The sequence below is a fragment of the Oncorhynchus mykiss genome, chromosome 8 (assembly GCF_057628025.1).
Source record: "Oncorhynchus mykiss isolate SJ-2025 chromosome 8, ASM5762802v1, whole genome shotgun sequence".
In the NCBI taxonomy this organism is placed as follows: Eukaryota; Metazoa; Chordata; class Actinopteri; order Salmoniformes; family Salmonidae; genus Oncorhynchus; species Oncorhynchus mykiss.
In genome coordinates this window covers 62,909,214-62,935,045 of record NC_143029.1, presented here as the reverse complement: position 1 = coordinate 62,935,045, position 25,832 = coordinate 62,909,214, and the positions used below count along the sequence as shown (strand labels likewise).

The 25,832-nt window shown below is 41.3% G+C and overlaps 2 protein-coding genes across 22 annotated transcripts in view; one reads left to right on the top strand and one right to left on the bottom strand.

Annotated features, from left to right (window-relative positions):
- LOC110530278 (high affinity 3',5'-cyclic-AMP phosphodiesterase 7A) overlaps positions 1-14,167 on the bottom strand; it is a 49,431-nt gene extending 35,264 nt beyond the window's left edge. For 10 of the 21 annotated variants that reach the window (XR_016482510.1, XR_016482511.1, XR_016482517.1 and 7 more), the window contains exon 1: positions 13,060-14,015. Coding sequence is in view for 7 of the 21 variants with exons in the window: in XM_021613201.3 (XP_021468876.2) it covers positions 13,060-13,197 (138 nt within the window). In the remaining 14 variants the exon portion in view is untranslated. Of the gene's footprint in view, positions 1-13,059 lie in introns of all 21 variants that reach the window. The other 11 variants (XR_016482514.1, XR_016482515.1, XR_016482523.1 and 8 more) reach the window with 3 other exon arrangements.
- A 5,597-nt stretch (positions 14,168-19,764) lies between these two features.
- On the top strand, positions 19,765-25,365 carry LOC110529124 (dnaJ homolog subfamily C member 5-like). The gene is made up of 4 exons (XM_021611264.3): positions 19,765-19,922; positions 23,319-23,532; positions 23,687-23,858; positions 24,909-25,365. Exons 1-4 carry the CDS (start codon positions 19,816-19,818, stop codon positions 24,992-24,994), a joined length of 579 nt encoding a protein of 192 aa, XP_021466939.1. The 5' UTR covers positions 19,765-19,815; the 3' UTR covers positions 24,995-25,365.
- The last annotated feature ends 467 nt before the right edge of the window (positions 25,366-25,832 follow it).

Genomic DNA, 25,832 nt, shown 5'->3' with positions numbered 1-25,832 from the left:
CATGGTTTGGGCCTGCTTTTCTTCAGCAGGGACAGGGAAGATGGTTCAAATTGATGGGAAGATGGATGGAGCCAAATACAGGACCATTCTGGAAGAAAACCTGATGGAGTCTGCAAAAGACCTGAGACTGGGACGGAGATTTGTCTTCCAACAAGACAATGATCCAAAACATAAAGCAAAATCTACAATGGAATGGTTCAAAAATAAACATATCCAGGTGTTAGAATGGCCAAGTCAAAGTCCAGACCTGAATCCAATCGAGAATCTGTGGAAAGAACTGAAAACTACTGTTCACAAATGCTCTCCATCCAACCTCACTGAGCTCGAGCTGTTTTGCAAGGAGGAATGGTAAAAAATGTCAGTCTCTCGATGTGCAAAACTGATAGAGACATACCCCGAGCGATTTACAGCTGTAATCGCAGCAAAAGGCGGCGCTACAAAGTATTAACTTAAGGCTGAATAATTTTGCACGCCCAATTTTTCAGTTTTTGATTTGTTAAAAAAGTTTGAAATATCCAATAAATGTCGTTCCACTTCATGATTGTGTCCCACTTGTTGTTGATTCTTCACAAAAAAATACAGTTTTATATCTTTATGTTTGAAGCCTGAAATGTGGCAAAAGGTCGCAAAGTTCAAGGGGGCCGAATACATTCGCAAGGCACTGTATATATATTTTTTTTTAAATCGGCCATTTCCAGCGACAATAGTCATTTACAACAATGTCTACACTCTATTTCTATATATTGTACCTGTATTTCAAGGCCTACCTTCACACTCAGTGCCTCGCTTGAAATCAAAAGAAATCAGCCAAGACCTTACAATTTTTTTTCTAGACCTCCACAAGTCTGGTTCATCTTTGGGAGCAATTTCCAAATGCCTGAAGGTACCACGTCCATCTGTACAAACAATAATACGCAAATATAAACACCATGGGATCACGCAGCCGCATTCCATCTCCTAGAGATGAACATACTTTGATGCGAAAAGTGCAAATCAATCCCAGAACAACAGCAAAGGACCTTGTCAAGATGTTGGAGGAAACAGGAACAAAAGTATCTATTTCCACAGTAAAGCAAGTCCTACATCGACATAACCTGAGAGGCCGCTCAGCACGGAAGAAGCCACTAGTCCAAAAACCACCATAAAAAAGCCAGACTACGGTTTGACACTGCACATGGTGACAAAGATCGTACTTTTTGGAGAAATGTCCTCTGGTCTGATGAAACAAAAATAGGACTGTTTGGCCATAATGACCATCGTTATGTTTGGAGGATAAAGGAGGAGGCTTGCAAGTCGAAGAACATCATCCCAACCGTGACGCACAGGGGTGGCAGCATCATGTTGTGGGGGTGCTTTGCTGCAGGAAGGACTGGTGCAATTCACAAAATAGATGACATCATGAGGTACGAAAATTATGTGGATATATTGAAGCAACATCTCAAGACATCTGTCAGGAAGTTAAAGCACTGCCACATAAGACAAGTGTCGGAGCCGGTGTAGTATGATTCAATCTTAGCCCTGTATTGACGCTTTGCCTGTTTGATGGTTCGTCGCAAGGCATAGCAGGATTTCTTGCGGGGAGTCCCGCACCTTGAAAATGGCAGCTCTACCATTTAGCTCAGTGCAAATGTTGCCAGTAATCCATGGCTTCTGGTTGGGGTATGTATGTACAGTCACTGTGGGGATGACGTCCTCGATGCACTTATTGATAAAGCCAGTGACTGATGTGTACTCCTCAACGCCATCGGAAGAATCCCAGAACATGTTCCAGTCCTGTAGTTTAGCATCTGCTTCAACTGACCACTTTTTTATAGACCGAGTCACTGGTGCCTCCTGCATTAATATTTGCTTGTAAGCAGGAATCAGGAGGCTAGAATTGTGGTCGGATTTACCAAATGGACGGCGAGGGAGAGCTTTGTACGTGTATCTGTGTGTGGAGTAAAGGTGATCTAGATTTTTATTCCCCCTGGTTGCACATTTAACATGTTGATAGAAATTTGGTAGAACTGATTTAAGTTTCCCTGCATTAAAATCTTCGGCCACTAGGAGTGACACCTCTGGGTGAGTGGTTTCCTGTTTGCTTATTTCCTTATACAGCTGACTGAGTGCGGTCTTAGTGCAAGCATGTGTCTGTGGTGGTAAATAACCAACCACGAAAAGTATAGCTGAAAACTGTCTAGGCAAGTAGTGTGGCCTGCAATTTATCCCAATATAATATCCCCCCCCCCCTCGTCTTACCGGATAGTGCTGTTCCATCTTGCTGGTGCAGCGTATATCCCGGTAGCTGAATATCCATGTTGTCATTCAGCCACGATTCCATGAAACATAGGATATTACAGTTTGATGTCCTGTTGGTAGGATATTCGTGATCGTACCTCGTCTAATTTATTGTCCAATGATTTCACGTTGGTGAGTAGTATTGACGGTAACGGCAGCTTTCCACTCACCTTCTCCAGATCCTGACCAGGCATCCAGCTCGTTGTCCTCTGTACCTGCATCGCTTCCTCTTGCAAATAACGGGGTTATCGGCCCTGTGGCGTGTTTGGAGAATGTCTTGTGCGTCCTCCTTGTTGTAGAAAAAAATCTTAGTCAAATCCGAGGTGAGTGATCCTGATATCCTGATATCCAGAAGCTCTTTTTTGCCATAAGATACGGTTGCAGAAACATTATGTACAAAATAAGTTTTAAAAAATAACGCAAAAAAACCCACATAATAGCACAATTGGCTGGGCGCTGTAACACTGCTGCCGTTTCTTCCGGCTCCATTTTTCCTTCACATTACGGGGTATTGTTCACCTACTCTGCATCTCACAAAGACACGGTTGGAACCAAAAACCTCAAATTTGGACTCATCAGACCAAAATACAGATTTCCACCAGTCTAATGTCCATTGCTCATGTTTCTTGGCCCAAGCAAGTCTCTTCTTCGTATTGCTGTCTTTTAGTAGTGGTTTCTCTGTAGCAATTTGGCAGGTAGCCTAGTGGTTAGAGCTTTGGGCCAGTAACTGAAAGGTTGCTAGATCGAATCCCTGAGATGACAAGGTAAATATATGTTGTTCGGCCCCTGAATAAGGCAGTTAACCCACTGTTAAGAATTTGTTCTTAACTGAATTGCCTGGTTAAATGTAAAGAAAATTTGACCACGAAGGCCTGATTCAAGCAGTCTCCTCTGAACAGTTTATGTTGAGATGTCTGTTACTTGAACTCTGTGAAGCATTTATGTGGGCTGCAATCTGAGGTGCCGTTAAATCGAATGAACTTATCCTCTGCAGCAGAGGTAACTCTGGGTCTTCCTTTCCTGTGGCTGTCCTCACAAGAGCCAGTTTCATCATAGCGCTTGATGGTTTTTGGGACAGCACTTGAAGAAACTGTCAAAGTTCTTGACATTTTCCGGATTGACTGACCTTCATGTCTTAAAGTAATGATGGATTGTCATTTCTCTTTGCTTATTTGAGCTGTTCTTGCCACAATATGAACTTGGTGTTTTACCAAATAATGCTATCTTCTATATACCACCCCTACCTTGTCACAACACAACTGATTGGCTCAAACGCATTAAGGAGGAAAGAAATTCCACAAATTAACAAGGCACAATCAAGGCACAACTGCTAATTGAAATGCATTCCAGTGACTACCTCATGAAGCTGGTTGAGAAAACACTAAGAGTGTGCAAAGCTGTCATCAAGGCAAATGGTGGCTACTTTGAAGGATGTTTAACACTTTTTTGGTTACTACATGATTCCATATGTGTCATTTCATAATTGTGATGTCTACACTGTTATTCCACAATGTAGAAAATAGTAACAACATGGAATGAGTAGCTGTGTCCAAACTATTGACTTGGACTGTAGATTTATTTTTATTTTATTCATTTTTTGGGGGGGGCTCAGTCAGGGTCTCAATTTCAAATTCAGATGACTGATTGTCAGTCAGATCAGATGCCTTTGATGTGGTTCAACTATGGACACACAAATCACACAGTCACAGGGGCTTTGGCTGTCATGTTTAAACAGGCTCCCTAGTCCTACCCACATCGCTCACACAGCATCTTGACACCTCTTGACGTCACTGGCTCATTCAACAGCAGTCTCCTTATCTCCATCTGCATCATCCTGTATTATTCATAAGGTCTAAACATCTGAGCAAAGTTTAGTATGCACACACCTTAGACAGCCATATCTATTAACTACAAGCTAGTCTGATGAGTAGCCCGGCTGGCTGGCTACATGACTAGACAGCTAAAACAGATTATTCACTTCCCACAGCAGATGACACATTCTGGCGTGCTTCTGAAAAAATGCATAGCATCTGCATCACTGAGCAACTCAGGAAATACCTGGACTGTAATCTTCATTATGCTGTAGCTGTACAGTAAGTCCATTGCAGCGAATGACTCGGTGTTAGAGGTGCCTTGACATTTAAAATCTGAATTGTATCCATCAATCAAGCAGACAGACCAATCAGGTTTATTAGTCTGGGCTATTACTCTAGGGCAAGTAAACCTTGCATTGCTCAGGTTTATCCCATATCAGTTCTAGTGGGCTGGTTGACTACAGCGATGTAACTAATAAAGCTAAAAGAGGAGGAAAGTACAGGACAGATGAACTCTCCCTTAGCCTTTGTGTGGCCTGTCCCCAAAACACATGCAGTCTCTAAACTGTAAAAGAAACAAGAGCTAAAATTGTTCTAAGGTGCTTCACAAATTCAAAGTATCCCCATGAATTGTGGCACTTCAGTGTGAAAAGAAGCGTGAGCATCTCCACATTCCTTCCAGTGTGTTGTTACCTGTAGTAAATCCCACTTCAGAGGGTGTGTGTGTGTGTGTGTGTCTGCACTGGATGGGCCCTTCTCTTAATGGAACAGACCATGAGGTCTGGCTCATGGAGGGCCATAAAAGACAATCAGCAATATAGGGGAAAGGCAAACAGTCTGGACTGGAGCATTGTGAGGGGTTCATAAACTAATCACAGACCCTTACTGGCCTCTCACAGAACACAGAGTGATGCAGGGGAGTTGGAGGTGAAGTGTGAGGTAAGGACCATCATGTCATATCTACCTCATGAATAGTTCCATTTGCAATCTTATTATGTAAACATATAACAATTTAACCTCACTTTGATCAAGTATGAATATGAAGAGAATATCTCTAATAACAGAAAACAACTTTACACAATGATGATGTCTTCAACTAAAAGAACGAAACACCTCAGAAACTTTTAAAGGGATACTTCGGGATTTTGGCCATGAAGCCCTTTATCTACTTCACCAGAGTCATGTGAACTTGTGGATACCATTTTTATGTCTCTGTGTCCAGTATGAAGGAAGTTAGAGGTAGTTTAGCATTAGCGCATCGACAGCAAGTCTATGGGTATCTGCAGCAAGTCTATGGGTATCTGCAGCAAGTCTATGGGTATCTGCAGCAAGTCTATGGGTATCTGCAGCAAGTCTATGGGTATCTGCATGTTAGCAGATGCTAACAAAGAAACAAATCAAGTATAGTCTACAGTTCTTTCAATAAAAGTAGTAAAACAACTGCTTGTTAATGACTAACTACATTTTACCTAATAATTAAGTCTATTAAGCATCTGTGTGATGTGATCAATCCGTTTATTCCAGTTCAGAATTAAAGTATTTATTGTATTTTAACAGCAACACTTCCAACCTAGACAGGTATGTGAGTGTTTTTAAATGGGGAAAAATAAACATGAAAAGATTTATGGGTATTTCAGTGTTATTTGTTTTTGTCTATATTGCATTTTTTTAGGCATAAGGGCAATGAAATGTACTGATATTTACGTATAGTTGCATATTTTCCTAAGCTTGGGTCCCAGGAAAACAGAATTTCTCATTTGGGTCCCAGGCTGAAAAAGTTTAAGAACCCCTGGTCAAAGGTATTTGAAATACAAATGGTATATAGAGAAATAGTGCTATAATTCCTATAATAACTACAACTTCTTAACTGGGATAATTGAATTCTCATGTTAAAAAGAACCACTAGCATTCACATGTTCTCATGTTCTGAGCAAGGAGCTTTTGTTCATGGCAGATATTGCACTTTTACTTTCTTCTCCAACACTGTGTTTTTCCATTATTTAAACATGTTTCATTATTTATTTGAGACTAAATTGATGTTATGTATTATATTAAGTTAAAATGAAAAAGTGCCCATTCAGTATTGTTGTAATTGTCATTATTACAAATAAATAAATAAATAAATATATATATATATATATATTGCCTTGCGAAAGTATTCGGCCCCCTTGAACTTTGCGACCTTTTGCCACATTTCAGGCTTCAAAACAAAGATATAAAACTGTATTTTTTTGTGAAGAATCAACAACAAGTGGGACACAATCATGAAGTGGAACAACATTTATTGGATATTTCAAACTTTTTTAACAAATCAAAAACTGAAAAATTGGGCGTGCAAAATTATTCAGCCCCTTTACTTTCAGTGCAGCAAACTCTCTCCAGATAAATAAACAAATAAATTCATATTTTGTCTGTCATAGTTGAAGTGTCCCTATGATGAAAATTACAGGCCTCTCATCTTTTTAAGTGGGAGAACTTGCACAATTGGTGGCTGACTAAATACTTTTTTGCCCCACTGTGTGTGTGTATGTGTGTGTGTGTGTGTGTGTGTATATATTTTATAATTATTTATTTATTTATTTTTTAAAAAAAATCGGCCGATTAAATCGGTATCAACTTTTGGTCCTCCAATAATCGGTATCGGTCTAACTATCATAAACCCTTTCAAATCAAATTGGTCACATGCACCAAATATTTTTTTGTATCTTTACAACCACCTTAAAGTGGAACTGACAGCATTTTAGCAACATGGAATCTTATTCAAATATGTTCATAAACACCCCCAGAAAGAACATTACACTTTTTATATTTTCTGACAAGCAAGCACTTGATCACCTCTCAATCAGAAAGATTTATGGCTCCCAGGTGTCTTTTATACAGGTAACAAGCTGAGATTAGGAGCACACTCTTAAAGGGAGTGCTCCTAATCTCAGTTTGTTACCTGTATAAAAGACACCTGTCCACAGAAGCAATCAATCAGATTCCAAACTCTCCAGCATGGCCAAGACCAAAGAGTTCTCCAAGAATGTCAGGGACAAGATTGTAGACCTACACACGGCTGGAATGGGCTACAAGACCATCGCCAAGCAGCTTGGTGAGAAGATGACAACAGTTGGTGTGACTTTTCGCAAATGGAAGAAACACAAAAGAACTGTCAATCTCCCTCGGCCTGGGGCTCCATGCAAGATCTCACCTCGTGGAGTTGCAATGATCATGAAAACTGTGAGGAATCAGCCCAGAACTACACAGGAGGATCTTGTCAATAATCTCAAGGCAGCTGCGACCATTGTCACCAAGAAAATAATTGGTAACACACTACACTAAGGACTGAAATCCTGCAGCGCCCGCAAGGTCCCCCTGCTCAAGAAAGCACATATACATGCCCGTCTGAAGTTTGAATCATTCAGATGTTAATTGGCAGAGGACAACTGGGTGAAAGTGTTGTGGTCAGATGAGACCAAAATGGAGCTCTTTGGCATTAACTCAATTTGACGTGTTTGGAGGAGGAGGAATGCTGCCTATGACCCCAAGAACACCATCCCCACCGTCAAACATGGAGGTGGAAAGATCATGCTTTGGAGGTGTTTTTCTGCTAAGGGGACATGCCAACTTCACCGCATCAAAGGGATGATGGATGGGGCCATGTACCATCAAATATTGGGTGAGAACCTCCTTCCCTCAGCCAGGGCATTGAAAATGGGTCGTGGATAGGTATTCCAGCATGACAATGACCCAAAACATTCAGCCAAGGTAACAAAAAGGAGTGGCTCAAGAAGAAGCACATTAAGGTCCTGGAGTAGCCTAGCCAGTCTCCAGACCTTAATCCCATAGAAAACCTAGCTGAAGGTTCGAGTTGCCAAACGTCAGCCTCGAAACCTTAATGACTTGGGGAAGATCTGCAAAGACGAGTGGGACAAAATCCCTCCTGAGATGTGTGCAAACCTGGTGGACAACTACAAGAAATGTCTGACCTCTGATTGCCAACAAGGGTTTTGCCACCAAGCACTAAGTCATGTTTTGCAGAGGGGTCATATACTTATTTCCCTCATTAAAATGCAAATCAATTTATAAAATTTTTGATGTGCTTTTCTGGATTTTTTAGTTGTTATTCTGTCTCTCACTGTTCAAATAAACCTACCATTACATTTATAGACGGATAATTTCTTTGTCAGTGTGCAAACGTACAAAATCAGCAGGGGATCAAATACTTTTTCCCCTCACTATACGTATACTAAGGCATTTGTGAAAATTCTATAGCAATATAGAGTGGGAAAGCGATTAATAGACACTGCAGTAAATAAAACTGAATAAAAACATGTCTCGTCCAGGACCGGAGTTTACGCAGACCTGTGCGCCATAGCCAGTCAGAGCTACAGTAGGCCTTTATACAAACAAGCCATTTGCCACACAGGCCTTCCATCATTCACTTTGAACTGGACTGTGTGTTTACAGGCAGTTGCAACAGCGCAACTTTAGATCATTAGAATGCATTCACTAAATGTCACAAAATACACCTGAATGGATTTCTGCAAATACCACGGGAGTCCTCTTACATTGGGGAACTTTACAGTCCTATTGATCAAACAACTGAAAAGGTAGGCTCTCCCCCTCAGTTATGCACATCAACAACAACATCAATAACTAATGCCAGCCAGAGCGAGATGTTCTAAAATCTAACGAAGGAACATAAGATAAACCCTCTCCAACTTTCAGATAGTAGGCTGTCAATGCTGCACTGATAAGCAATGGGGAATTGTAGCCTACTCATCCTTCTGCAGCTTGCCTGCCAATGCACGCTTGTCCCAACCAAGTACCCAAGGTAACTGGCTAAAATTAGCTAGCTTGCTACTCGCAGATACAATTGTGAGAACACCCCACTCTGACCATTTTACTCACCCTAACTGAGCTGGTTAGGCTGTTTACATGTTGTCCAGAGCATTCGTTACTAACTAGAACGTTTTTTTTGCCTGCCTTTGTTTACTGACACTGGTCATATTCAGCGGGTGTTGCACGTTTGTAAATTCATCAGATATTCTGAGCTCTGGCACATTCAGACGAGAGTACTCTGAAATCAGAGTAGCTAGATAGCCAGAGTGAATTTGCGAAGGCAAGAGATATGCTAGCTAACTGGATAACAGTCATTCAGGTTCTTGCTAGCTAACCAAATGACACCTGCATCTCTAGCTGTGTATAGCCACCAAAAAAAACAACGAGGGGAAAAAGTCAAGTCACTCACCCACTTCAGATCAATGACCTTGCTAGTCTGAATGTATTGACATTCCCAGCTTTAGTGCAATTTCGTTCGTTTTTGTCCAAAATATTGAGTTATTGAAACAGTGCATCACAAATGGAGGCAGCAAACAATGTACCAGGCCAGCTGTGAGTTACAACCTGATGGCAATATTTTATGGACTAGCAAGAAATGTATTGGTGAATTATATGAATCATGCATTGAACTGCGTCCATCTATTCTGCCCACAATGCCTTAGTGTAAGTCATGGAACGTTGAGTCAAATAGAACCTATTTTTAAAACCTCTTATAAAGTTGATTTTGTAGCATAAACTTGGAATGTAATATTAGTCACTTGTTTCACATCTGCAAAGTAATTAAAGGGCTGTCATTTCCACTTTACGTGTTATCCAATGTCCTTTATTATGGCTACTTAGATTGAGCAGTTTTTGATTAAAATAACAGCTTTGTGTATACTTTAAGGTTATGCTGTGGTTATTATGCGTTTTTCCTTTTTCTGTAGGTTTGTTTGTTAAAGTGTCAGCAGGCTTCTACTACAGTATATCTGTTAGGTTAGGTTCCTCGGTGTACATATCACCGACAAACTGAAATGATCCACGCACACAGACAGTGTGGCGAAGAAGGCACAACAGCGCCTCTTCAACCTCAGGAGGCTGAAAAAAATGTGGCTTGTCACCAAAAACCCTCACTAACTTTTACAATTGAGAGCATCCTTTCGGGATGTATCACCGCCTGGTACGGCAACTGCACCACACACAACCGCAGGGCTCTCCAGAGGGTGGTGCGTTCTGCACAACACATCACCATGGGCAAACTATCTGCAGTCTAGGACACCTACAACACCTGATGTCACAGGAAGCCAAAAAAGATCCTCAAGGACAACAACCACCCGAGCCACTACCTGTTCTCCCCGCTTCCATCCAGAAGGCGAGGTCAGCACAGGTGCATCCAAGCTGGGACAGAGAGATAGAAGCTGTTTTTCAATCTAAAGGCCATCAGATAGTTAAACAGCCACAACTAGCATAGAGAGGTGGCTGCCTACCTACAGACTTGATATCAATGGCCACTTTAATAAATGGATCACTAGTCATTTTAATAATGCCACTTTAAGAATGTTTACATATCTTGCATGACTCATCTCATATGTGCAGTTAAAGTCAGAAGTTTACATACACCTTAGCCAACTACATTTAAACACAGTTTTTCACAATTCCTGACATTTAATCCTAGTACAAAATTACCTGTTTTAGGTCAGTTAGGATCACCACTTAATTTTAAGAATGTGAAATGTCAGAATAATAGCAGAGAGAATGATGTATTTCAGCTTTTATTTTTTTCCATCGCATTCCCAGTGGGTCAGAAGTTTACATACACTCAATTACTATTTGGTAGCATTGCCTTTAAATTGTTTAACTTGGGTCAAATGTTTCAGGTAGACTTCCACAAGCTTCCCACAATAAGTTGGGTGAATTTTGGCCCATTCCTCCTGACAGAGCTGGTGTAACTGAGTCAGGTTTGTAGGCCTCCTTGCCCGCCACGCTTTTTCAGTTCTGCCCACAAATTTTCTATAGGATTGAAGTCATGGCTTTGTGTTGGCCACTCCAATACCTTGACTTTGTTGTCCTTAAGCCATTTTGCCACAACTTTGTAAGTATGCTTGGGGTCATTGTCCATTTGGAAGATCAATTTGCGACCAAGCCTTACCTTCCTGATGGATGTCTTGAGATGTTGCTTCAATATATCTACATCATTTTCCTACCTCATGATACCATCTATTTTGTGAAGTGCACCAGTCCCTCCTGCAGCAAAGCACACCCACAACATGATGCTGCTACCACCGTGCTTCACAGTTGGGATGGTGTTCTTCGGCTTGCATGCCTCCCCCTTTATCCTCCAAACATAACGATGGTCATTATGGCCAAACAGTTCTATTTTTGTTTCATGAGACCAGAGGACATTTCCCCAAAAAGTACAATCTTGTCCCCATGTGCAGTTGCAAATCGTAGTCTGGCTTTTTTATGGCAGTTTTGGAGCAGTGGCTTCTTCCTTGCTGAGCGGCTTTTCAGGTTATGCCGATATAGTACTTGTTTTACTGTGGATATAGATACCTTTGTACCTGTTTCCTCCAGCATCTTCACAAGGTCCTTTGCTGCTGTTCTGGGATTGATTTGCACTTTTCGCACCAAAAGTACGTTCATCTCTAGGAGACAGAACGCGTCTCCTTCCTGAGCGGTATGATGGCCGAGTGGTCCCACTGTGTTTATACTTGCATACTATTGTTTGTACAGTTGAACGTGGTACCTTCAGGCATTTGGAAATTGCTCCCAAGGATGAACCAGACTTGTAGGGGTCTACAAAAATTCTGAGGTCTTGGCTGATTTCTTTTGATTTTCGCATGATGTCAAGCAAAGAGGCACTGAGTTTGAAGGTAGGCCTTGAAATACATCCACAGGTACACCTCCAATTGACTCAAATGATGTCAATTAGCCTATCAGAAGCTTCTAAAGCCATGACATCATTTTCAGGAATTTTCAAGATGTTTAAAGGCACAGTCAACTTAGTGTATGTAAACTTCTGACCCACTGGAATTGTGAAACAGTGAATTATAAGTGAAATAATCTGTCTGTAAACAATTGTTGGAAAAATGACTAGTGTTATGCACAAAGAAGATGTCCTAACAGACTATCCAAAACTATAGCTTGTTAAGAAGAAATTCATGGAGTGGTTGAAAAACAAGTTGTAATGACTACAACCTAAGTGTATGTAAACTTCCGACTGCATATACTGTATCTTTCAGTATCTATTCTATTGTATATAGCCGCTGTCTATTGCATCTTAGCCGCACTGTCACTGCTCATCCATATCTTTTTATATTTATATATTCTTATCCCATTTCTTTACTAGATTGTGTGTATTAGGTTTCGTTGTGGAATTGTTAGATATTAGCTTTTGTTGTGAAGTTAGATATTACGTTGTTAGATACTGCTTCACTGTTGGATCTAGAAGCATTTCGCTACACTCGCAATAACATCTGCTAACCATGTGTATTTGACCAATAAAATGTGATTTGGACTAGTTAAAAAGTTTACTGTGCCATCTTTACAAGTAATCCAGAGCTGTTGGAGCCATACAGAAACACTTGTCAAAAACTGTCTTGAACGCATGGCATGAAAAACAAGGTCTCTACTGTGCAATGTTGTCAACAGTCCAGACCAGAGCACATGGAATATTGTGGTTCACTTTGGGACAGATGAGCTATGTTGGTTCACTTCAATAAGCTTCAATAGATCAAAACCTCTAAGCATTACAGATAAGGGGGGGGGCTTAAAACATTAGTACAATAATAATATCACGATAATGTTTTCATTGGTCACATTATTAGGGATGAGGGTTTTGTCACACAGGTCAAGTCAGGCTGATCTAAGAGACTATGATAAAGATTTATAAAGATGATAGATCAGTCCACTGTGAGCTTTCCTGTGGAAGGGTCAACTTGATCAAAATGATGCAATAACAACTGTGATAACAATTAATTTGGTGGGCCACTAAAAATGTAAACAGGTAAAGGAATATGGCTACTTTGTTTCCATCAAAATATATACCTATACAAATATTTCCTGGCAGCAAGCACAACCCCAACCTTGACTTGATAGCTGAAAATGAAAGCATCAAATTGTTTTTGTTTATTCCCCAGATCGCTATTTCCCTTGCTCTTACCTTGGCCAGCTGTCTTGGGGCAGGTCCACCAAAAAAATAAGAATTGGAGCTGAAGCTAATGGCTCCCCTGCGGCTGAGAACATGTTTAGGAACCGGCCTGTCTAGAGGCAAAACCGGTAACTGATAACATACTTCCATTGAACAGTCAAAGCTCGGTCCAGCTCAAATTGCAATAAAAAAGCTACATAAAACTCATGTAAAAAAAATGCATTTAAGCTGCTGGCACAACTGAAAATGTGGTAATTCCAATAACAGTTCCACTTCCCTTTATTTGTGTCGAATAGAGTTAGAGTGTAGAAGAAATGGGTTGTTCACTTTTTTGATGCATCAAACTTGCACGTCACGTTGTCGATAGCAATCCAACTGCTCTAATATTGTGTTCCAATATCCATATTTTATCCATTTGGATTTTTCCCCATTATTCCCTTACTGAACTCAAATCCGGGCCTGAAAACGGAAAGGCCTCTTTCTTTTTGGTATCTCTGTAATACATTGCTTCCTCATATTTAACAATATATCCTTGTTTAATGGGGACTGTGCACGCCAAAGCAATCAAAAACAAACGATGAAAACCTAGACGGAAAAAATATTCCGAAAATAAGAGCCGTCATCTACAATGTTATATAAAAAGGAAATGTACAACTAAATGTGTATTTATACTGTCCCTGCTTGAAGTGGTGGTGGTAGAGAAAGTATTCCGCATGCATTCAGTCCATTTTCACCGCGTTGCTGGCATAGATTACCGTAGCGCACAGACTGTCCATGTAGCATCACGGGGTTAATATGGGTTCTTCATGACCGTACACTCCGAAAAAAATAATTTACCATGGGTCCAATAATTAACAGTAACAACAAAGGCTTCAACGCCACCGGAGTCCGTGTATTTCCTTTCGCTGACTCTACCCTCTCCCCAAACATAAATTCCCACCAGGGGTAGGTGGAGCTGTCGACTATCTGATGCGCCCTGCCTGAAACGTCCAATTGTATTTATCTATGGAATGTTACCCTCTTTGTGATTGGATGAAGAGGAACTGTTCATATAATACATATAAATCTATTGGCAGCATGCAAAGCGCAGCGCTCTCTCGTCCCATTTTGTCACTGTAGTACAGTGGTTCCCAACCAGGGGTACTAGGACCCCGTATTTGATTGAGTAGGTCTTGTTTGTTTAATTGCTATTACAGATTATCCTATCCCCAGATGACCCTTTCACAGATATAATGTATTTATACGCTACATTGGTTTTCTTATATTAAAATACCAATTGTACAGTCTAAACTATTTATTTATTTAACCTTTATTTAACAAGGCAGGTCAGTTAATAACACATTCTTATTTACAATGACTGCCTACCCTGGCCAAACCCTAACCCGGGCGACACAGGGCCAATTGTGCACAGCCCTAAACTACAAGTAACAATGTTAGTGGATTATTGCAGAGATAGCTGCTGAATCAATGGAGAACAGAATGTAAATGTGGCTTATTTTGTCATGATATGTGTAAACCTACTTTGAAAGAAATCTAAGTCAGTTATATGTTAGCCTGGACACATTTTAGTTGAAAACTATTGTTTTTACTTGATGTGTGTCTTTATTGCATTGTTGCTCTACATTGTTCAGATTCTAAAGGAAGTGTAGAGGACAGCCTAGATGGAGTAGGGGTGAGGAGTCTAGGAAAACCTTCTTAAAGGGGCAATGCACAGATGAATCAATAACAAAGCAGACACCCCACCTCTGTTTTGGTAAAAAGCTGAGGGATGAGCCTGGAGAAATGTAACCATTCTTAAATTCATAGACAGAGCTATTGATGCAAGGACTGACTATCCAATATATCAAAATTATAATTTTAAATGTGTTGAGGCTATACAGGGTTTGTTTACATTTACATTGTTTACAAACATTGGAGTAAAACAAGCTTATATTTAGGGTTCTGATGGTGTACGTCAGTTGAACTAAGCTCATGAGTCATTTATAAGTTATGTTCTTCAAGAATCCCGAGTGGCGCAGCGGTCTATGGCACTGCATCTCAGTGCTAGAGGCGTCACTACAGACCCTGGTTACAGTGCCTAGCGAAAGTATTCGGCCCCCTTGAACTTTGCGAACTTTTGCCACATTTCAGGCTTCAAACATAAAGATATAAAACTGTATTTTTTTGTGAAGAATCAACAACAAGTGGGACACAATCATGAAGTGGAACGACATTTATTGGATATTTCAAACTTTTTTAACAAATCAAAAACTGAAAAATTGGGCGTGCAAAATTATTCAGCCCCTTTACTTTCAGTGCAGCAAACTCTCTCCAGAAGTTCAGTGAGGATCTCTGAATGATCCAATGTTGACCTAAATGACTAATGATGATAAATACAATCCACCTGTGTGTAATCAAGTCTCCGTATAAATGCACCTGCACTGTGATAGTCTCAGAGGTCCGTCAAAAGCGCAGAGAGCATCATGAAGAACAAGGAACACACCAGGCAGGTCCGAGATACTGTTGTGAAGAAGTTTAAAGTCGGATTTGGATACAAAAAGATTTCCCAAGCTTTAAACATCCCAAGGAGCACTGTGCAAGCGATAATATTGAAATGGAAGGAGTATCAGACCACTGCAAATCTACCAAGACCTGGCCGTCCCTCTAAACTTTCAGCTCATACAAGGAGAAGACTGATCAGAGATGCAGCCAAGAGGCCCATGATCACTCTGGATGAACTGCAGAGATCTACAGCTGAGGTGGGAGACTCTGTCCATAGGACAACAATCAGTCGTATATTGCACAAATCTGGCCTTTATGGAAGAGTGGCAAGAAGAAAGCCAAGAAGATATCCATAAAAAGTGTAGTTTAAAGTTTGCCACAAGCCACCTGGGAGACACACCAAACATGTGGAAGAAGGTGCTCTGGTCAGATGAAACCAAAATTAAACTTTTTGGCAACAATGCAAAACGTTATGTTTGGCATTAAAGCAACACAGCTCATCACCCTGAACACACCATCCCCACTGTCAAACATGGTGGTGGCAGCATCATGGTTTGGGCCTGCTTTTCTTCAGCAGGGACAGGGAAGATGGTTAAAATTGCTGGGAAGATGGATGGAGCCAAAATACAGGACCATTCTGGAAGAAAACCTGATGGAGTCTGCAAAAGACCTGAGACTGGGACGGAGATTTGTCTTCCAACAAGACAATGATCCAAAACATAAAGCAAAATCTACAATGGAATGGTTCAAAAATAAACATATCCAGGTGTTAGAATGGCCAAGTCAAAGTCCAGACCTGAATCCAATCGAGAATCTGTGGAAAGAACTGAAAACTACTGTTCACAAATGCTCTCCATCCAACCTCACTGAGCTCGAGCTGTTTTGCAAGGAGGAATGGTAAAAAATGTCAGTCTCTCGATGTGCAAAACTGATAGAGACATACCCCGAGCGATTTACAGCTGTAATCGCAGCAAAAGGTGGCGCTACAAAGTATTAACTTAAGGCTGAATAATTTTGCACGCCCAATTTTTCAGTTTTTGATTTGTTAAAAAAGTTTGAAATATCCAATAAATGTCGTTCCACTTCATGATTGTGTCACACTTGTTGTTGATTCTTCACAAAAAAATACAGTTTTATATCTTTATGTTTGAAGCCTGAAATGTGGCAAAAGGTCGCAAAGTTCAAGGGGGCCGAATACTTTCGCAAGGCACTGTAGATTCCAGGCTGTATCACAACCGGCCGTGATTGAGAGTTCCATAGGGCACAATTGGCCCAGCATCGTCCAGGTTTGGCCGGGGTAGGCCGTCGTTTTCAATAAGAATTTGTCCTTAACTGACTTGCCTGGACAAATAAAGGTTAAATAAATAAACAAAAAAAATGAATGAGTATATATAATTAATTCATAAATCCAGACATGGATGTGGCATCTGCAGATAGGCCCTTTAAACAAATATGTCATTTGCAGAGAGTAATTTGACTAAAGCCCTTAACACAGGAAACATGCCAGACAGAACATTAAACACGTTGTCCCCTTCCTAAATGGCACCCTATCCCCTATATAGTGTACTACTTCTGACCCCTGGATTTGAAGAGAGAGAAAAAGCCTCATCAAACCATGAGCTCATGATAGGATAGGGGAGGTATTATTTGGTAAAATAACGTTGTGCTAGTGTATGTGTGTGTGTGCGTGCCTGCCTGCGAGCGAGAGAGAGTGTTCCAGTCCAAAAGTAGGTCATGCATGGGAGCTCCAGGCCAGCAAAGGCAAGCTATTGGACAAGGATTTACATCTGCAGCCTAACTAAGTCACAGTGCTGATGCTGCAACATGAACTCACCGCATACAGTACAGACCTTATGGCAGCTAGCTTGTATCAAGACAGATAGAGGAATCAAAGAGAAAAATAACACCGACCTTGTAGGTACTCCATTGCACAAGCAAAATGTTGTTTCACATTTTTTAAGGATTATTTTAAATGGATGTAAGATGTGTTTACACTAATGCACTTTTCTACATCATTTCATGTTCTCTGTGATTGTAGCTGAAGCTTTACTACACCTATTATTCCAACGGCCAAGTAAAAGGGTATTCATTTCACTTAATGACTTCCCCAATGCAGTGTTTTCACCACAGACTAGTCCCAGCGTAGACATGCTTTTCGTCAGCGGGACCCCTGAGGAGCCAGCCAGGAAGCCACTAATACAGCACAGGTGAGTCTTCCATCAGGGTGTTTCCCAGGAGGCCTACACTCGTCTGTCTGTCTGTCTGTCTGTCTGTCTGTCTGTCTGTCTGTGCGTGTGTGCGCGTACTGAATGCTCAGTCACCACCATCACATGTCATCCCACAGGAAGGAGTCCAAATAATAATTATGGCTCAGAGATTAGCAGAGGTGACCTCTAATCAGAATCAATGACAGGGTTTTTTTTCTCCCAAAGGAAACTTTGTCAGAGGACAGTTGGTAAAACAGGAAGGACTAACTATTCACTCCTCCTGCCATATGTTCACTTTATCAGCCACATGCCTTGTGTTCTCAAATTTGATACTTTATGTCAAATCAAATCAAAACACATTTTATTTGTCACATGCGCCGAACACCGTGAAATGCTTACTTACAAGCCCTTAACCAACAATGCAGTTTTAATACAAATAAGAGTTAAGAAAAAAATGTACAAAATAAACTAAAGTAAATAAGTTACACAATAAAATAACAATAACAACAACTGGGGTACCAGGACTAAGTCAATGTGTGGGGGTACTGGTTAGTCCAGGTAATTGAGGTAATATGTACATGTAGGTAGGGGTAAAGTGACTATGCATAGATAATTAACAGAGAGTAGCAGCAGTGTCACAGCAAATAGTCTGGGTAGCTATTTGATTAATTGTTCAGCAGTCTTATGGTTTTGGGGTAGGAGCTGTTAAGCTGTAACTGGCATTACATTATATGTACAACGTCATATGGCATTACAATGACATTTTTCTTCAGTGCCTCCAGACTGCAGTACTGTAACAGTACACTAAACATTCCTGTGAGTTTGTCACCACCCTGCGATGAAAATATGCTATTACATAAATCAGTGACAGTAAGCTACAACAAACCTTTGCAAACTGGAAAAAGTAGTATTCACAACTATCCTCCCCTGCCCATTTCCATTAACTACTATATGTGGCACTATTTCCTATGAAATTGTGAATGTAGGCCTACTTTAAAATAATTTCATTTTGAACAGAAATCACAATATTTTTCCTCAATGAGAGTTACTGTCACGGCTGGCTGAAGGACTGGACCAAGGTGCAGCATGGTAAGCGTACATTCTCTCTTTATTAAAAATGACGCCGACAAAACAAAGAACAAAACAAACCGTGAAGCTTTGAGCTATGTGCCCTGAACAAAGACAAAGTTAACTTCCCACAAACAGGTGGGGGAAAAGGGTACCTAGGTATGGTTCTCAATCATAGAAAAAAGGACATAGAATGCCCACCCTAGTCACACCCTGGCCTAACCAAAATAGAGAATAAAAAGCCTCTCTATGGCCAGGGTGTGACAGTTACAAATGTGTTCACTACATCATAAATAATCATTGTACACATAATCACTTGATGGTGTGATCTAGGTCAAAACACCTGTTCAACTTGAGATGATAACTTGAAAGGTAAACCTGTCATGTGAACTTCATGTCAACATAAACCTCTTGTTTTATCAACCAGATACAGAAACCATGAAGTCCTCTCTCCATATTGATTCTCGACCCCCAGTCCCTAGTCATAGTGATTCTAAAGAAGAGCCCTCTCCAGCATCTTGCCCTCTGTTTTCTCAGACCCCTACCCAGGAGTTGTCATGCCTACATTCAGTCACACAATTCAAGCAGCAGACTGTGTTGGCTGAAACCTGATCAAGGCTACACAGGAGTGTATAGCAGGCCCATTGGTAGCCTGTGAAACTCAAGCCCGCTAGTTTCTGAAGGTTTTATTTCACTGCGTCTCAGGTTTAGTCTCACAAACAGTAGCTAGCAGTCCACTGCAACTCCATCATTACCATACACCTCACCAGGTAGACAGAGGACTTTAACTGAGGACTATAATACTGTAAAGAAGTAAGATGGCTACTGGAGCATAATATTAGAACAAGGAAGCCAGGTATCTATTTTGGACCTTTTGGATGATCATTTCTTGATTGTGCATTTCTTTGCTGTCAAGTAAGAGTTACATGGTTTGACTGAGTGTATTTTTTAAATAGTTCTATTGGTTTGAATCTAATTGACCCTCTTTCTCCAGCAGGTAAATGGTTGTAGGATGTCTGAACCAAGGCAGCGCTCTCTGTCCACCTCGGGAGAGTCTCTGTATCAAGTTCTGGGGCTAGAGAAAGGCTGTAACCAAGATGACATCAAGAAGTCCTACAGGTGGGAATTGACAACAAAGGCACCAGCAGTGCACATTGATCTATCTCTCTATCTATCTCGCTATCTCTCTCTCTCTCTCTCGCTCTCTCTCTCTCTCTCTCTCTCTCTCTCTCTCTCTCTCTCTCTCTCTCTCTCTCTCTCTATCTCATCTCCACCGACTGTACAAAACATTAATTAAGAATAAAACAAAATAACATTTGTCACATGCGCCAAATACAACAGGTGTAGACCTTAAAATGAAATGCTTACTTACAAGCCTTTAACCAACAGTGAAGAAAAAATTTACTAAATAAACAAACGTAAAGAATAAAATAAAAAGTAAGACAATAAAATAATAATAACGGGGCTATATACAGGGGGTACCGGTACCGAGTCATTGTGTGGGGTTACAAGTCAAGGTAATTTGTACATGTAGGTACGGGTAAAGTGAATATGGGGGTTAGGGTAATTAAATAGTCTGGGTGGCCATTTGATTAATTGTTCAGCGGTCTTATGGCTTGGGGGTAAAAGCTGTTAAGGAACCTTTTGGACCTAGAATTGGCGCTCCGGGACCACTTGCCGTGCGGTAGCAGAAAGAACAGTCTATGACTAGGGTGGCTGTAGTCTTTGACAATTTAATGAGCCTTCCTTTGACACTGCCTAGTATATAAGTCCTAGATGGCAGGAAGATTGGCCCCAGCGATGTACTGGGCCGTACTTACTACCCTGGGTAGCGCCTTATGGTCGGATGCCGAGCAGTTGCCATACCAGGTGGTGATGCAACCGGTCAGGATGCTCTCGATGGTGCAGGTGTAGAACTTTTTGAGGATCTGTGGACCCATGGCAAATCTTTTCAGTCTCCTTAGGGGGAAAAGGTGTTGTTGTGCCGTCTTTACGACTGTCTTGGTGTGTTTGGACCATGATAGTTTGTTGGTGATGTGGACACCAAGGAACTTGAAACTCTCGACCCGCTCCACTACAGCCCCGTCGATGTGAATGGGGGCGTGTTCGGCCCTCCTTTTCCTGTAGTCCACAATCACTATCTATCACATCTATATCTATCACCATGACATCGACACTCAGTTGCCAGTGTATTAGGTACACCACCCTGTTCACGAAAATGGTTAGCTTCTACAGACAGTGAGTCACATGGCTGTGGCTTGCTATACAAAGCAGGCAGACAAGCATTCAGTTTCTGTAAGATTGAACATTCAAATGGGCAAGATGAGTGACCTAAGCGACTTTGAGCGTGGTATGATCATCGGTGCCAGGCGTGCTGCTTCCATTATCTCAGAAACGTCCTGCCTCCTGGGCTTTTCTCGCACGACAGTGTCTAGGGTTTACAGAGAATGGTGCGACAAACAAAAAACATCCAGTCAGCGGCAGTCCTGTTTGGCGAATACAACTTGGTGATGAGAGCTCGAAGAAGAATGGCAAGAATCGTGCAAGATAACAAGCAGGCCACAAACAGGCAAATAACAGCGCAGTACAACAGTGGTGTGCAGAACAGCATCTCGAAGCGCACAACTTACCGGTCCTTGTCGAAGATGGCCTACTGCAGCAGACGACCACACTGGGATCCACTCCTATCAGATGAAAACAAGAAGAGGTGGCTCCAGTGGGCACGCGGTCACCAACACTGGAGAATTGAGGAGTGGAAAAACATTGCCTGGTCCGACGAATCCCATTTCCTGTTGCGTCAAGCTGATGGCAGAGTCAGGATTTGGCATAAACTGCATAAGTCCATGGCCCCATCCTGCCTGATCTCAACGGTACAGGCTGGTGGCGGTGATGTAATGGTGTGGTTCATGTATTCCTGGCACACGTTAGGTCCCTTGATACCAATTGAGAAACTTTTCCAACCCCCAAAGAATTCAGGATGTTCTGGAGGCAAAGGGGGGTCCAACCTAGGGTGTACCCAATAAACTATCACATCTACACTGAGTACTAAGAACATCTGCTCTTTCCATGACAGACTGACCAGGTGAATCCAGGTGAAATCTATGATCCCTTATTGATGGCACTTGTTAAATCCTCTTCAATCAATGTAGATTAAGAGGAGGAGACAGATTAAAGAAGGATTTTTAAGCCCTGAGACAATATACATGGATTGTGTGAATGTGCATAGACAAAAATATGTAAGCACCATTGAATAGATTTTAGGAGTAGGTGCCAGGCGCACCGGTTTGTGACAATAACTGCAATGCTGCTGGGTTATTCACGCTCAACAGTTTCCCGTGTGTATCAAGAATGGTCCACCACCCAAAGGGCATCCAGCCAACTTGACACAACAGTGTTCACACACACACACACACACACACACACACACACACACACACACACACACACACACACACACACACACACACACTCATTGGAGTCAACATGGGCCAGCTTCCCTGTGGAATGCTGTCGACACCTTGTAAAGTCCATGCCCCGACGAATTGAGGCTGTTCTTAGGGCAAAAGGGGGGTTGCAACTGAATATTAGGAAGGTGTTCGTAATGTTTTGTACTCTCAGTTTATAGGTATCAAATACTGTTTTCTACATGAGATGTTGGGAAGAAATTATGTTATACTGTAGACACTCGTACCAGGAAGAATCACATTTTCCATTGCAGTGCTAGGAATATGGAACCAAATACTACACTTTTAACTAAATGTAGTACACTAAGTGAATTTGTTCAAATACTTATGACAACTTCAAATTGGGGTCTAGATACATAAAGTTCTTCCATTTCTAAACAGTAAACAGATATGTATGAACATACCTTCAAATAAAAGGTGACATTCTGTGATGTCGCTTCATAAAAAACATTTGATCTCAAATCCAAAATGCTGGAGTATAGAGCCAAATTAAAAGTTTTATCTTCACTGTCCAAATAAATACATAGGGGAGTGTATGTGTTATGCCCCTATGACCTATTTTGTTGGAATTGGTACCTGACACGATATTATTAAATGCAGACACGAATAACCCCTAATGATATTCATGTTTTATATTCTCTGAACTGTATTAATTCAGTATCTTGAATGAATTAGCCATTTTTATGAACATCACTATCTTTGAAGTAGTTTATAATACAAAAAACATCAATTTTAGGAGTATGTTTGCTCAACTCATCAGACACCACATCTCCTCTCTGTTGTCTTCTGCCAGACACTAGATGGGGCAGTGGACTTAGCTCCAGCAGAGCTGATCAAATGGTACATTAACTAACCTATACAAACAAGGGTGTGTCTAGATATGTCAATGAAATACCAGCCAACAGACAATACAACCTTTATCTTTGCACATTATCTCTCATCCAGTTTCTGAAACCACAAGCAAGAGGTTCACCAAGTTCTGCTGTCCATTTTCTACCCTCATTTTTGATATTATTGTGTGTTTATTGATTTACTTTTGAACGTCTTTCAGAAAATTAGCTCTGAGATACCACCCGGACAAGAACCCTGACAACCCAGAGACGGCAGAGAAATTCAAGGAGCTCAATAGCGCGAATTCCATTCTGTCAGACATCACAAAGAGAAACATCTATGACAGCTACGGCTCCCTTGGCCTTTACGTGGCCCAGCAGTTTGGAGAGGAGAATGTCAACACTTACTTCATGCTCTCTACCTGGTGGGCTAAGGTGAGCCGTCACAATCATACAGAGTCCCTGGATGATTTGCTGTGAGTCCCTGCATGTGTGTGTAGTTGTCTTTGTGTACATCTGTGTGTGCATTAGTTGATGATTGCACGTTGGTTTCTTTGTGTTGTGTTAACCTATATCTATCTCCTGTCAGGGTCTCTTTGCCCTGTGTGGCGTGATAACGGGGTGCTACTGCTGCTTCTGCCTGTGCTGCTGCTGTAACTGCTGCTGTGGGAAGCTGAAGCCCATGCCTCCTGGAGAGGGAACAGACAGCTATGTCTCCCCTGAAGACCTGGAGGAGGAGATCCAATACGACATGGAGACTGGTGAGGGGACACACTCAGTGAGGGCACACACACACACACACACACACCCATAAGCACACACACACACACACACACACACACACACACACACACACACACACACACACACACACACACACATAAGCACACACACACATAAGCACACACACACACACACACACATAAGCACACATAAGCACACACACACACACACACACACACACACACACACACGCACACACACACGCACACGCACACACACACACACACAAGCATTTCACACTTGAGGAGGGCAAGGGGCAAAGGGAACAACAACTCATATAGTTAAAGTGTACGGCTTGCAAGCACCAGTAGACAGACGGTCCCGTTACACCACTAACACACTTCACAAGAAGGAACTGATGACCAATGCCCACATGGTAAGGTGAGCTTACTTTACACCATCATGGAGGGAAGTGAAAGTTCATGACTACCGCCCACATACAAAACAATGTATGACCAGACTTAAGAAACTCATAGCTACCCTTGCCGCTACAATTTCAACAGCACCATATTCATATAACATCCATTTAGGTACAGCTGATAGAGAAACAAATCTCTTGTTTATAAATTACAATTCTCACTGTGAATGTTAGTTCATTACATGTTCAAAAATGTATGGGAAGCAGTGTAGCCAGATAAATAGCTAATTGTTTTTGGACAACTCATCAATTATGGGAAGTTAAGGAGTAATTATGTACAATGTGTAAATGTCTCCCCGCAGTTTCAACAGCAAGTAGATGTGCTAGATTTGTGTTGATGCGATACATCCTTCTTGTGCCAGTCAGAACCATTTCCTATAACCTCTTAGGAAAATAATAGATGAACAAATAATTTCTAAACATACCTTTACATCTTCTGCAAACAACAAACAAACTAAAACATACCGTTAAATAGCCAAGTTTAACATCAATGTGTCCCTGAACAGAATGAGAGAAAATACCACAATAAGAAGGACAAATGTATCTATGCTGATCATCTGATATTGTAGAGATTTTCTGTGTCATTATTCACACTGTTGTTTAACCCTAGATGTGGACACTCCGGTTGTGCACCAGCCAACTAATGCCAGTGAGAAGACACAGTTGATTGGGGATGGGCATCGAAGCTACACCTGAACCTGGATGTCTATAAACAGTAGCGGCACTAGACTACATAAACACTACACAGCCTATTTCTATGTCAATGGCTGTTCCCACACTCAAACCCAACTGCATTGTCTGAAAATCAGTGCTTTTGGTTGTCTTTATTCACTTTTCTTGATTTCAGTTTTGGGGTTTTCATTGGATGTAGTTGATGTCATTGTTCCCCTGCAAAACCAATCCATCTCCCATTCACTGAACTAAACACTCTGGAGGGCATTGGTTTTACTTGTCACCTACAGTAGACTGCAGACAGCTCAGTGTGGAAAGATTACGTGTATGTATAAAATACAACTAATGTATTTTGTCAAAATTAAATGTATGATTTTATCTATCTATACAGTCAACATGAAATGGTATTGGATTATTTTGGTATGAGTGTGGTATATATTTGTTTTAAGTCTTCATCCTGAAGAAAGGTTCTGAGTCAATGTGGGACTGCGGCATTACTTACAGTGTCAGCGTAGTGTAATTCCTTAATTTGTTCCACAATAGATCATGTTTGTCATTGGGAGGTGGACTGGAGTCTTTTAACATTTTGTAGATGTAGGCTAACTTGCATGTTTTCTACAAAAGCATTCTTGCATTATAGTGCAATTTTTTGAGATTGACAACTCTAAACATAAAATGAAGTCCGCTAATCAACAGTCAAAGCAGGGACTTGCCTGTGTTTGTTAGAAAGGCTCCACCCGGGGTGAAGTCTCGTCTCGACACAGCTCTAGGATCATTTCCCCCTCCCCCAATCCTAACCTTAACCACTAGTGGGGGAAATGCAAAACTGACGCAAGATCAGCGGCTAGCGGCTATTTTAGCC

Bases quoted from the DNA above. Each gene is read 5' to 3' on its own strand.
- LOC110529124 (XM_021611264.3), top strand. From the start codon at position 19,816: ATGTCTGAACCAAGGCAGCGCTCTCTGTCCACCTCGGGAGAGTCTCTG. The intron at 19,923-23,318 runs GTGGGAATTGAC...AACGTCTTTCAG, and splicing joins GACATCAAGAAGTCCTACAG to AAAATTAGCTCTGAGATACC. The intron at 23,533-23,686 runs GTGAGCCGTCAC...ATCTCCTGTCAG, and splicing joins TCTCTACCTGGTGGGCTAAG to GGTCTCTTTGCCCTGTGTGG.